We start from the raw sequence: 12,844 nt of genomic DNA, 5'->3' as shown, positions 1-12,844 counted from the left end.
AACATATCAATCACTCCCAAAGTGTCCTTGTTCCTCTTTGCAATCCCTCCCTGCTTTCCTCTCCATCCTCCCCATCCCCAAGCAACCACTGATCTGCTTTCTGTCATTATAGATTAGTTTGCATTTTCTAGATTTATATAAATGGAATCATATAGTATGTTCTCTTTTTTCCTAGCTTATTTCACTCAGCATAATTATTTGATATTTGTGTATATTATGTGTATCTATAGTTCATTCTTTTTTTTATAGCTGAACAGTATTCCATTGTATAAATATATCACAATCTGTTTATTCATTTGTGGATGGACTTTTGGGTTGTTTCCAGTTTTTGGCTATTACTAAAAATGCTGCTACAAACATTTGCAAACATTTTTTAAATTATTATTATTAAAAATTAGATTTTTAAAGAATATGAAAAGGGATTGAAGGGTCACGAAATGCTGGTTACAATCCTGACATCTCTGTGCTTGAGCTAGTGAAAAGATCCTGCCTCCCCTTTACAACCTAAAAAGACATGAGATAGAATTAGTTAAAACGCATAAATGTATCAAACCTGAAGCTACTTGGAGAAAAGTGTCATTTACAATACAATTTAAGGTTCTGCGTAAACATGGAATATTGAATATATGCATCTAATTTCTCTCCTTCTTCAAAGGCCATTAAAACTATGGTAAATAAAAAAATTACGACATAACTCACAAGGAAAGGGAAGATGAGAGTCGGTAACACTGTTGGGAAGCTAGATAACTGACTTAGCTGACCAGAGAAAGGCCAATCCTAAAAATGCAATGGGAGGGGCTGGCCCCGTGGCTTAGCGGTTAAGTGTGTGCGCTCCGCCAGCGTGGGTTCGTATCCCGGCGCGCACAGACGCACCGCTTCTCCGGCCATGCTGAGGCTGCGTCCCACATACAGCAACTAGAAGGATGTGCAACTATGACATACAGCTATCTACTGGGGCTTGGGGATGGGGGGAAAGGAGGAGGATTGGCAATAGATGTTAGCTCAGAGCCGATCTTCCTCAGCAAAAAGAGGAGGATTAGCACGGATGTTAGCTCAGGGCTGATCTTCCTCACACACACACACACAAAATGCAATGAGAAAAGCTAAGGCAAACTATTATCTACACTGAACAATCCCTAAAAGACTCAGGAAGGGGGAGCACTAGATGCCTGTGGGACTGAAGCTATGGAGTGGGAGGAGAGGGGCTAAAATGAGGGGGACTCCTGCAAAGTTGAGTCAGTCAGCTGGAATCCCAGCCCACTGCTTCCCCTTTACCCCCACTGCAGTGGTCTGTAGAGGGTCTGATATACAGACTGGATCTTGAATACTGAGACTCCTGGCTTTCTCATTCCACTTGGCTCTGGAATTCTGGCAACCAGGCCCTCGCCATCCAGCTAGGAGATTTAACGTGTCTCTCTGAGAAATCTGACCAGCCCAAGAAAAAGACTTATAGATAGTGACATCTGGGTTCCCAACAGACCGCCCAGCCAAGGCACTCTATACTGATGCTAAAGTGGGCATATCTCCCCCACCAGCTCAGTTTCCATTCAGTACTTTTTTTTCAATTGAGGCCATATTTTTTCACCCCATTTTATTACTGGAGTCTATTTAGCCTGAAGGGAGATTAACAGACTTAATTACTATCGACTAGCATACCACATTATTTAAAACAAACAACCCTTGAATTATAGTGAAAGCTCCAAGTTCCACAGTGTGGGTCAATGGGGCTCTACACACAAGTGAGGAACTTGGTGTAGAGGTCAGTGGTCAGTGTGTTTCTACCGCTGTTGATCTTTTTAACAACTGTCAAATAGTTTCCACAGTGTTGGATTTTGTGCTTGAAACACCAAATGGCCACACTGATCAAATACCATTCCCTGCACAAACAGCTTTTAATTACTTCTCAGTGAGAAGACATTCGAGGGCATCTGTTCTTCACTCACAGCTCAGGTCTGGCTTCCTTTGGCAGCTGCTGAACTGAGCTAGGCACCTCTTCCCTCCAAATTCTGGAGGGGCTCTGGGTCCTGAGGAAGAGATTGAATTAAGAATTATTTAGCTTCTGCCTTGGAGCCAGGTACTGGGCGAGGGTCTTCCAGAGAGGTGCACTTGATTCCTCCAAGAATCCTGTGTGGCAAGTGTTATTCTGCAGCTTTCTCCTGGATCTTGTATGGCACACTCAGTGCAGGCTTCAAGCCAACTCAGGCAGAGTCCCACCCTGCCAAGTCCCGACTCTCCAAGCCTTGGTTTTCGCCTAGGGGTGCTGCTATGAAGACTAGGCGACGTCCGGATAAAGCGCCAGCTCTGTGGGAGGCAGGCAGATTTCTGCAGCGTTCAGTCTATCCTCCAGAAACCTCCCTGCACCAGCGGTTGGGCCAGATGTCCCACTCCGTCATGATTTATGTGGTGGCGGCGTCAAAACCAGATACTTTTCTTACATTTTAATTCATTCAGTAATAAACACCTAGTCTCTTCTGATGGGGTTCTTAACCTGGGGTTCACGGACTCCACTTTAGAGGGTCTCTAACTCCCAGACATGGTACCCAAGTGCTGGGAAGTAAGGGCCCACGTGCATTTTGCGGGAAGGACTACGGCTTTCATCAGGTAGTTAGGACGGTTCAGACCCAAAAAATGTTTAGGAATCAAAGCGGTAGACCTTCCAATTAAACCTCGGTTGAGCAAGACCGCCACTTTAAGCAGCATTTTAACCCCAGTCCTCGGTGGGCGGTACACAAGGACTCCACGCCCTCCGTGTCTTCCGCAGCTCTCGGCACCGCCCATTAGGGGCGGGGCTGAGTTCGACCACGCCCTCCAACCCCCGCCCATTCCGCGCTCGGGGCGGGGCATCTTCACTGGGCAAGCTCAGTACCAAGGACTCCGGTTGGTCTCCTAGGCGGAAGCTGGTCCGTAGAGTGCGTCTGTGTTTTTCCCAGGATGCCCCGCGCTGCTGTCATGGCCGCTTCCGTGTGCCGGTATCCGCACATGGAGTTCTAGGACTGTGGACTTATTTTCAGGAACTGTCGCCGTTAGACTTCGGCGTCTTTGGACCCTCCTCCTTTCACTTTCTTTCGTTGACTCCTGTGTGACTCTTGTAGGACCCCGTTTTGGCTGCAGCGATGTCCGGGGTGATGTGGACCCCGGAGCTGGCAGTTCTGAGGGGATTTTCCACTGAGGCTGAGCGGCAGCAATGGAAGCAGGAGGGAGTCGCCGGCTCTGGTGAGAGAGATGCACCTGCCAGGGACTTAGGCCACCGAGGAGACTGTGGGGAGAAGGGGTGGCGGCGGCTGGGTTCTCATCTCACCTTGTTTTATTTTCTTCCTACCAAAATCTAACTTATTCCTTAAGGCTTTGGGTTGTTGATCCTTGACGTGGTGGGCGTGGTCTTCAGGCTCCGTGAGAGTCTTTACCCCAAACTTCTCACCGCCCAGGTTCAGTAAAAATAATGGCAATGTCAGTTACTTTTCTAAGCCCTTTACATGTATTCAGTCATTTAATCCTTATAATAGACACGTAAGATAGGTACTACTTTTAATTCCATTTTTCAGATGAAAAGTACATTTAAGTACAGATTGGTTAAGTAATTTATTCAGGGTCACACGGCTGGAGGGCGAACAGCTGAAACGAGGCAGCAAAGATGTAATCTTGTGAGCAATGCACATTTACCAGAGAGATAAAGAGTTAAAAGGCACATTTACTAGTGGGATATAGGCACATCTGGTTGTGGGATTTTGACTGCACCTGGAAGAGAAATAACAATTTAGGACAGTATATACTAAGTGCTGTGTGTGTGCGCGTTTGTGTGTATACACAATAGGTAATTCAAGAGAGAGGTACTATCTGAAATCTGGTGGTCTGGGAGAGTTTCATGGAAGAAGTAAGACCTGACCTGATTTTTGATTAAAGAGTAAGACTGACAAGTGGAGCAGAGTTCAGCAGGAGAAATCACACTGTGGAGGCAGGAATGTGCATGGGATATTAGGGGAACAATGAGAGAACCAACTTTTCATCAGGGAGTCTAGTGGGGGTAGGAGGAGCCAGATTGTGGAAGGTCTTAGGAAACTTTTCTGTTGTCAGTAGGAATCTTGCTGAATTCCCAGCTGAAGGGTGATAATACTTACTAGTGAGGAATGTTATTCCTGGGTCTAACTTCTACCTTGCTGCTCATCGTGTGGATGAGCTTCTAATTCTAGGAGAAGTGATGTTTGCATAATGATGGGAATTTGCTCAATGCTCTGTGATTAATGTATAGCAAGCATTCTAAGTATATACATTATTTTGCATACTAAGATGGTAGATTTACCTAATAGTATTATCCTTTACAGTATGAAAATAATTGTTCTTTTGGATTATTGAACTAATTTTTTATGTTACAGAGAGTGGATCTTATCTACAGTTGCTGCTAGAAGGGAACTATGAGGCCATATTCTTAAATTCATTGACTCAAAATATTTTTAATTCAACAATGATGACTGAAGAAAAGATTGACAGCAACCTAGAGAAGCAGGTAGTAACGTTCCTGGATTACTCAACAGATTTGGACAAAACCGAAAGGTAGAATTTTATTTGACATTTTTGTAGACAAACAGACTCTGAATATATTTAATAGGGCCTCGACCATGTAAGGCACTGATTTTAGCAGTTGTTGAAAAACCTGACTTTACATTTAGTCAGGACTCATAATATACCAAACAATGTGTGTAAAAACTTCTGTCCAGAGGACCATCCAGAATGAAAAAGTAAAGTGTTGTAGGATATAAGGGTTTCGTATGTGAGACTGGCGTATAATTGGGTGCTAACTGCTAACCCACTGAGCTTCCAAATGCTTAGGTCTGATAGGTTTTAGCCATAGGCAGGACTTCAAACCTTATTTCTTTTTAACTTGAAAGCATACACTATCCATCTTGCTATTTCTAGATTGCTGAGTGATACTTATAACTACTTCTGTTATGTTTTAGCTTGTTATCTTTCTAGAGATCAGAGAACTTAATGTTTTTATTATGGAACCCTTGGTTTACCTTCTCCCATTGAAGTTTATGTAATTTTATAGGATTAAGTATAATGGATAGTTATACAGCAGTGAAACCTAAGTCTTTCAGTGGCTTATGTTTTACTATTGTAAATTTGTTAATATACCTCTTTCTTTCCTCTACTACCTGTGGCATCAAGTTTGAATTGTGTTTAAAACACATGCAATTTTGTTTTACCATTATGTCTAGGGAATGGCTTTATTTAGTTCTTCAACAAATAAACTGACTGCCATGCTAGGTGTTGAGGTTGTGAGGATGAATAAGATATAACTTGTATCCATAAGGAGTTTGTAAAAGAATGTTGCTGTAGGCATTTTATTTTAAAAATTAGTATCATTCCTTTTCATTTTTCTGGTTTACTAGTAGTTTACATTCCTGCAGTGTCATTTCTGATTCTTATTTTGCTGTCTGATGTGTGTGCAGTATCATAGCAACTAGCTTTGTGTGGTGTGCATTAAACCACGCACACATACACACAAATGCATCATTCATGGATAGACCAGAATTCCAGCTTGTAACGTAGGGCTGAGAAGAGACATCTCAGTTGCCTCATTTTGTGGTATTTGAAAATTAAACTGTATTCTCAATTCATCTTAAGGATTTTGATTTTTAGTTATGAGTGTTATATTAAGGCTTTAAGATCTTGCTGCACACCTGTTTTTCCCAAGTTTTCTAACTGCAAGCAGGCTCTTTTGTTACCTGTTTTCTCTAGTGTTGCTTCTTCTTTGCTCTCAGTTGCGCTGCATCCAGAGCTTTATATTCTGGCTACCATAGGCTCGTAGATTAGATTTTTTTTTTTCCTTAGAGGGGAGAAGGGGAGAAGGATATCCTAGGGGACATGGAGAGAAGAGGGTGACTGCTTTTACTTTCTCTTTAGCGTGAAACTCCAGGGTTCTCTGGCTGTTCTTTGTTAGAGCTGAATCCCCACCTGTTTTTTCTTAATCTAGGTGTTGTCAAATTATGGCTGCTGGGCCAAAGTGGCTAAGAATGGTGTTTACATTTTTAAAGTGTTGGGAAAAAAAAACACATGTGACCCAAAAAGCCTAAAATATTTCATATCTGTCCCTTAACAGAAAAAGTTTACCTATCCCTGTCTTAAGGCAAAGCAGGACTGAAAAAAAAAAATAGATAGAAGTGAAATTTCTAGAGATCTTTTTGTTCTAGCAGTTGGTAATACAGGGTCAGTAAAAATGTTGTTTAAAAACAACTTCTTGTCAGTTTTCTTTTGTATCAAATCAGTTTTCCATATATCATCTGGCAAAGTCAGAGCTATTAAATAGAATGCAAGAAAAAGTTAGAAGCACCTGCTTGGGGCGTAAACCAGCACCGTTCAAGAGAACTTTCTACAGTGATGGAACTGTTCCATATCTGTGCTGTCCACTATGGTAGCCACTAGCTACATTTGTCATTGAGCACTTGAAATGTGGGCAGTGCGACAGAGGGACTGAATTTTACATTTTATTTAATTGTAATTAATTTAAATTTAAAAGAGCCGTATGTGGCTTATGGGTATAATATTGGACATTGCAGACTTAAACTGTTTACGTTTCAGAAATTTTTTTTGTAATGCTCTCAATAAATGTTGGTTGATATCTTATATATTTTTTTTTTTTTTTTTTTTGTGAGGAGATCAGCCCTGAGCTAACATCCGCCAATCCTCCTCTTTTTTTGCTGAGGAAGACGGCCCTGGGCTAACATCGGTGCCTATCTTCCTCCACTTTATATGGGACGCCGCCACAGCATGGCTTACCAAGCAGTGCGTCGGTGCGCGCCCGGGATCCGAACCAGCGAACCCCGGGCCGCCGCAGCGGAGCGCGCGCACTTAACCGCTTGCGCCACCGGGCCGGCCCCCAGTTGATATCTTATATTTTTATTAATAAAACTGAAATGAAATAGTGTTTGTAGTTATACAATGATAGTCGTTCATATTTATTTCTTTAACTATTCTTATATGCAGACAACAGCTGATATTCCTACTTGGTGTGAGCAGTTTGCAACTTTTTGTTCAGAGTAACTGGACGGGGCCTCTTGTGGATTTACAGCCTCAGGATTTTTTGCCATCTGTTTTGTTCCAGCAATTCAGTGAGGTACGCTTCTTGGAAATGTCATATATAGTTATTATTGTATTATTTATTCTTTAGGAACTGGTCTTTATAAACTGGCATTGATAGTAGGTAGGAAAGAAGCATGACTTTATAGCTTGCATGAAACCTACTAAGAATGCTTGTTCATTGATCAGATTTTCAGATATTTCCTTTGTGAGTCTCAAACTTCTCTTCAGATGCTTCCCATTTCATGGAGCTCTGTTAGCTGCTCTTTTTGTTAAAGTATAGGCAGCTCCACCAGTTACCCAGTTGCATATATTACCACAGTTACATAAAGATCTTTTTGTGGCAAAGCAGCAAATCTGGAAATCTATTTAATTTTGTTGCAAGTAAGTTTTGCTGCTGTGCTTAGGAACGGTTCCCAGGGGTGATTTCCTTTATATTACAAATACTGTCTTTTGTTTTGGCTGAGAAAGATTTGCTCTGAGCTAACATCTGTGCCAATCTTCCTCTTTTTGTTTGAGGAAGATTCACCCTGAGCTAACATCTGTGCCAGTCTTTCTCTATTTTGTATGTGGGTTGCTGCCACAGCATGGCTGATGAGTGATGTAGGTCCGTGCCTGGGATCTGAACCTGTGAACCCGGGCTGCCGAAGCAAACCACCCGAACTTAACCACTAGGCCTTGAGGCCCCATCTTAAAGTGCCTGGCACAGAGGTGCTCCATGGTGATAATTATTATTATCCATATATGAAGGTAATATTATTGACCTGCATCAGTAGATCATCAGTAGAGCTTACAGTTCGAATCCTTCAGGAGTTTTTGAGCACATATGCATAGGGCTTGGTGAGTATGACATGCTCTAAAAAGAAGTATGATAACTTTGATTTTTTTTTTTAAATTTATTTTCTTGAGGTCACATTGGTTTATAACATTATACAAATTTCTGGTGTACATCGTTGTATTTTGACTTCTGTATAAACTGCATGGTGTTCACCACCAGCAGTCTAGTTTTCATCTGATGGTAACTTTGATTTATCCAGCCACCTCAGAGATCTAGAACATAGATATCAGTCACTCAGCCTGGAAAAAGGGCCCCTTAGCATCCAAAGCTTATAGAGCAAAAGAGACCTGTTTGCTGTTTTGGTTACTCAGAATTAGAAGTAGCAAATGAAAGGGGAGCAGAGTTAATAGAGATAAGTGTTAATAATTGATGGTGGGGTGGAAAGAGAAGAAGTACAAAAGTAACCGATTTAATCTGAAAGCCACAATGGTTAGCTCTGTATGCATCAGTTTAGTGAGTCACTATATTAGATTGCAGTAGAGTCATTGAAATTTGTAATAGTGACCCTAAATCATTACTGAAAGGTTAAAAGATCTTCTGTATCTTGTATCTAAGAAGGGAATTTAATCTACATCTTACAAAGGTTTTCGTCCAAAATGGGTAAAATAAGATCGCAAAGATTATGGCACTTAAAAGGATATGCTTCACTTATCCAGAAATTTACTTATATGGAACATCTCATTCCCTCTTTTTTTATGTATGAAACAGTTTCTGACCTCTATGGCTCTGTAGTGTAGGTTAGAAATCCGCCAGACCGTCAAAGTCATAAATATTTACTGAGCACTGATGTGTGGTTCTTAATTCACATGTGTTCTATCAATTTGAGATATTCTGTAGGTGAGAAAACTGAAGCTCACAGTGGTAAAAGAAGCTTGTCAGAGGTCTTATAGTTGGGGAATTGGAATCCATGTTTTCTGGGTTCAAATCTAGTACTCTTTCTACTATACTAGTGTAGAAGCACCTGTAAAGTCAGCTAACAATTCACAGCAGTACAGAAATGGATTACGAGAGATTCAGACTATAAGAAATAGTGAAATTAATGAAGATATGTGTGGAGAGTGAATTTTGTCAGAGAAGACCTTTTTACTTGGGAGTGAACTTTGAGCTAGAACTTGAAGGGTGATGAGAAAATGGATAGGTAGAGAAGAGGAGGAAATATTTTTTTTTTTTTTGGTGAGGAAGATTGTCCCTGAGCTAACATCTGTGCCAGTCTTCCTCTATTTTGTGCATGAGATGCCACCACGGCATGGCTTGATGAGTGGTGTAAGTCCACACCCAGGATCTGAACCTGTGAACCCCGGGCTGCTGAAGCGGAGCACATGAACTTAACCACTATGCCACCGGGCCAGCCCCCGGAAATACTTTCTATGTGCGGTCATGTGAACAGAAATTGAGAGGGGAGAAGGACGTGGTGTTTGTGAGAAAGGGATGCTTTGAGCCTGTTGGAGTAGCAGTAAAAGGTCAGAGTTGATGGGGTTCAGGCCTGATTGTAGGAAACTTTGATAAGACCTTGATTTTAATTTTTTTATTAGAACTACCTCATATATTCAAAAAAACATATAAAATTTGTACAGTTTAAATAATAAAACTCCTTTGTTCCCACCACCTAGCTTGAGAGAGAGAACATTACCAACATTGTAGAACAGAATTTCCCGACTGCTGTTCCCTAGATGTTGAGCCTCTCTGCCATTGCAGTGGCTGTGTGGAGCCTGGGCTGGGGAAAGCCTTCCAACTGGTCTCTTCTGGTTTAGCAGCCTTCTCTAGTTACCTGGTGTACACTACAAATCATAGCATCTTCTACATGTGCTCTGACTTGGAAAAGGTTGAGAAATACTGCCTTTGAAGGTTCCCTGTGTGTGCTTCCTGACAGTAGCCCCAATGCCCTCTCTCATGAACCACTCTCCTGAATTTTGTGTTAATCATTCCATTGCTTTTCTTCATAGTTTTAGCATCTATGTATGTGTCCCCAGAAAACATATTGTTTAGTTTTGTGAATTTTTGAACTTTATAGAAATGAAACAAACTGTATATATTCTTCTATGACTTGCTTTGCTTAATGGTATATTAAATTATACCATTATTCATTTTTACTGTTGTATAGTATTCCACTTGTATGAATACACCACAATTTATATATCTGTTCTACTCTTGGTGGCCATATGGGATGTTTCCATTTTTTGCAATATATTATGTACAGTGCTATTAGGAACACATCTTCTGGAAATCATTTGCAAGAGTTTCAAAGCACAGCATACTTAAGAAATGATAGGGGGCCGGCTCTGTGGCTTGGCGGTTAAGTGCACGTGCTCCGCTACTGGCGGCCTGGGTTCGGATCCCGGGTGCACACCGACACACCGCTTGTCTGGCCATGCTGAGGCCGCGTCCCACATGCAGCAACTAGAAGGATGTGCAACTATGACATACAACTATCTACTGGGGCTTTGGGGAGAAAAGGGAAAAAAAGGAGGAGGATTGGCCATAGATGTTAGTTCAGGGCTGGTCTTCCTCAGCAAAAAGAGGAGGATTGTCATGGATGTTAACTCAGGGCTGATCTTTCTCACACACACACACAAAGAAAGAAATGATAGTGTTTGGTGCAGTGCCCTAAATGGAGGTGGCTGTTTTTACTGGCCCCCAGGCTAGAGTTGGGCACCCTGAGGGCTGAGGGGATCGCTGTTTTAACCCACTGTAAACCCTTTCCAGCACCGAGTTGGGAGGCTCTGCTGTAGTGTGTATATCCCTGAGTGGAGCTGCTGTGCCCTAGGGCATATGCATGTTCAGCTCTTCTTGGTAAAGTCAGGTTGTTTTCAAAAGGATTATTCAATTTTTATTCTTTACCAGCAGTCTGGGGATTTGGAAGATAGAGAGAGTTGAAGTTTTTAAACTGGGGAGTAGCACATCAGTATTTTCTAGCTGTGATTTTCCTGTGGTGATTCGTGTTTTTTAGTTCTTGTGAAGCACAAATAGTTGTGAATATACTTTATGGTCATGGAGTATAGTCACCAAAGCTGAATTAATTTTTCCTGCCTCTGACTTAACGGCCTTGGCATCTTTAGCACTGTTTTCTGATCTCTGGTGCTAACCAGCCTCAGAGGAAAAGCACCGAAGGTCCCAGTGTGAGCAGTAGGTCACCTCTCACACATAAAGGTTGATGTCCGGGTAATCTGATTTTATATTCAGTTTACCTCAGGCTTCCAGATGTTGAATTTTTTTCACCATTATGCTGATAAATATGTATTTTTATATGTCATATGCTCTCTTGACTGAGGAATTGTTCCTAAGGGAGTTGTAACCTTTGTCTGTTTTTATTGAAGATATAAACAATCCTTTTTAAAAATGGACCATTTCCCAAAACCTCTGGAAGCACATTTAGAACTTATTTGGAGTATCAGTGTTATATCACAGGGGTAGACAGAGGCTGATTTACTTAAGCACAAGAGAGAAAAGCATTTAATATTTTCATGATGATGCAAGGTAACACTAGGAAGACAAATTTATTTGTTTATTCATACATTCACTCATTTATTTATTTATTGTTTGCCCTCTTAATACCATCTAGAGAGAACTTTGAGTTTAAGAGTAGGAGTTTAGTAACCAGCGTCTGGCTTTGATATCAGAGGTAATGATGTCCAGGTAGTCTGTCCTGGGCTATGTTTTTGTACAATTTTTTGTTGTCCTGTTTAATTACTTGTTTGTTATTTATCTTTAGAGATTTCATTTAGAAGATAATCATCTAAATTTGTGCTAGAACGGGTAGACATATTTCTCATCTCAAAGTGATTAAAGATTCTTTTGCTTCAAGGCATGTCATATCTTCCTGTACTTCACCAGTTTGGTTCGGACTTGAGGAAATAAAGATCGTTATATCCATCTAAATGACAAGACGGGGCCAGCACCGTGGCTTAGTGGTTAAGTGTGCGCGCTCTGCTGCTGGTGGCCCCGTCCGGAACCCCGGGCCGCACTGACGCACTGCTTGTCAGGCCACGCAGTGGCGGCGTCCCACGTAAAGTGGAGGAAGATGGGCAGGGATGTTAGCTCAGGGCCAGTTTTCCTCAGCAAAAAGAGGAAGATTGGCATGGATGTTAGCTCAGGGCCGATCTTCCTCACTAAAAAAAAAAAAATGGCAAGACGATTCAATGAGGCTGCGAGTCCAGTTTGGGCACATTAAGCAGATTCTTCTCTCGAGTTCATAAGTCAGTATATTCACTTGTGTATTCAGTACTTCCACTTGGAGGTGTCACAAGGTACCTCAGACTCATCATGTCCAAGACTGAACTCATGGTGAGGTTCTTTTCTTTTCTTTTTGAAAATATTTTAGTTTATTTATTTTTATTTTTTTATTTTTTGGTGAGGAAGATTGGTCCTGAGCTAATATCTGTTGCCAATCCTCCTCTTTTTGCTTGAGGAAGATTGGCCCTGAGCTAACATCTGTCCCAATCCTCCTCTGTTTTGTATGTAGGATGCCGCCACAGCATGGCTTAATGAGCAGTGTGTAGGTTCACGCAGGGATTCGAACTTGCGAACCTTGGGCTGCACAAGCAGAGTGCGCGATCTTAACCACTACACCACCAGGCCAGCCCCCACATGGTGAGGTTCTTGTCCAAACCAGGTCCTCTTCTAGTGTCCATATCTCAGTTACCCATAGCACCATAATGCAGTTTTCCCAGTCAGAGGGCTAGAAGTGATCCTGGTCCTGTCCTTGAAGCCTTCCTTTTTTTTTCTTTGTGAGGGAGACCAGCCCTGAGCTAACATCCATGCCAATCCTCCTCTTTTTGCTGAGGAAGACTGGTCCTGGGCTAACATCCGTGCCCATTTTCCTCTACTTTGTATGGGTCACCACCACAGCATGGCTTGACAAGTGGTGTGTCGGTGTGCGCCCAGGATCTGAACCTGCGAACCCCGGGCCGCGGCAGCAGAGCACGCGCACTGAAC

At 42.0% G+C, this 12,844-nt stretch overlaps 1 protein-coding gene across 5 annotated transcripts in view; it reads left to right on the top strand.

The window, feature by feature from the left end:
• Positions 1 to 2,943: 2,943 nt before the first annotated feature.
• Positions 2,944 to 12,844, top strand: part of TTC27 (tetratricopeptide repeat domain 27) — a 171,396-nt gene continuing 161,495 nt past the window's right edge. For 3 of the 5 annotated variants that reach the window (XM_058551480.1, XM_058551478.1, XM_058551477.1), the window contains exons 1-3: positions 2,946 to 3,213; positions 4,371 to 4,548; positions 6,982 to 7,111. In XM_058551480.1, the coding sequence (XP_058407463.1) occupies positions 3,114 to 3,213; positions 4,371 to 4,548; positions 6,982 to 7,111 (408 nt within the window). In that variant the 5' untranslated portion in view covers positions 2,946 to 3,113. Of the gene's footprint in view, positions 3,214 to 4,370; positions 4,549 to 6,981; positions 7,112 to 12,844 lie in introns of all 5 variants that reach the window. The other 2 variants (XM_058551479.1, XM_058551476.1) reach the window with 2 other exon arrangements.

This window comes from Diceros bicornis, chromosome 12 (assembly GCF_020826845.1).
Source record: "Diceros bicornis minor isolate mBicDic1 chromosome 12, mDicBic1.mat.cur, whole genome shotgun sequence".
In the NCBI taxonomy this organism is placed as follows: Eukaryota; Metazoa; Chordata; class Mammalia; order Perissodactyla; family Rhinocerotidae; genus Diceros; species Diceros bicornis.
The sequence above is the reverse complement of the archived record's forward strand: the minus strand, read 5'-3'. Positions and strand labels throughout refer to the sequence as shown.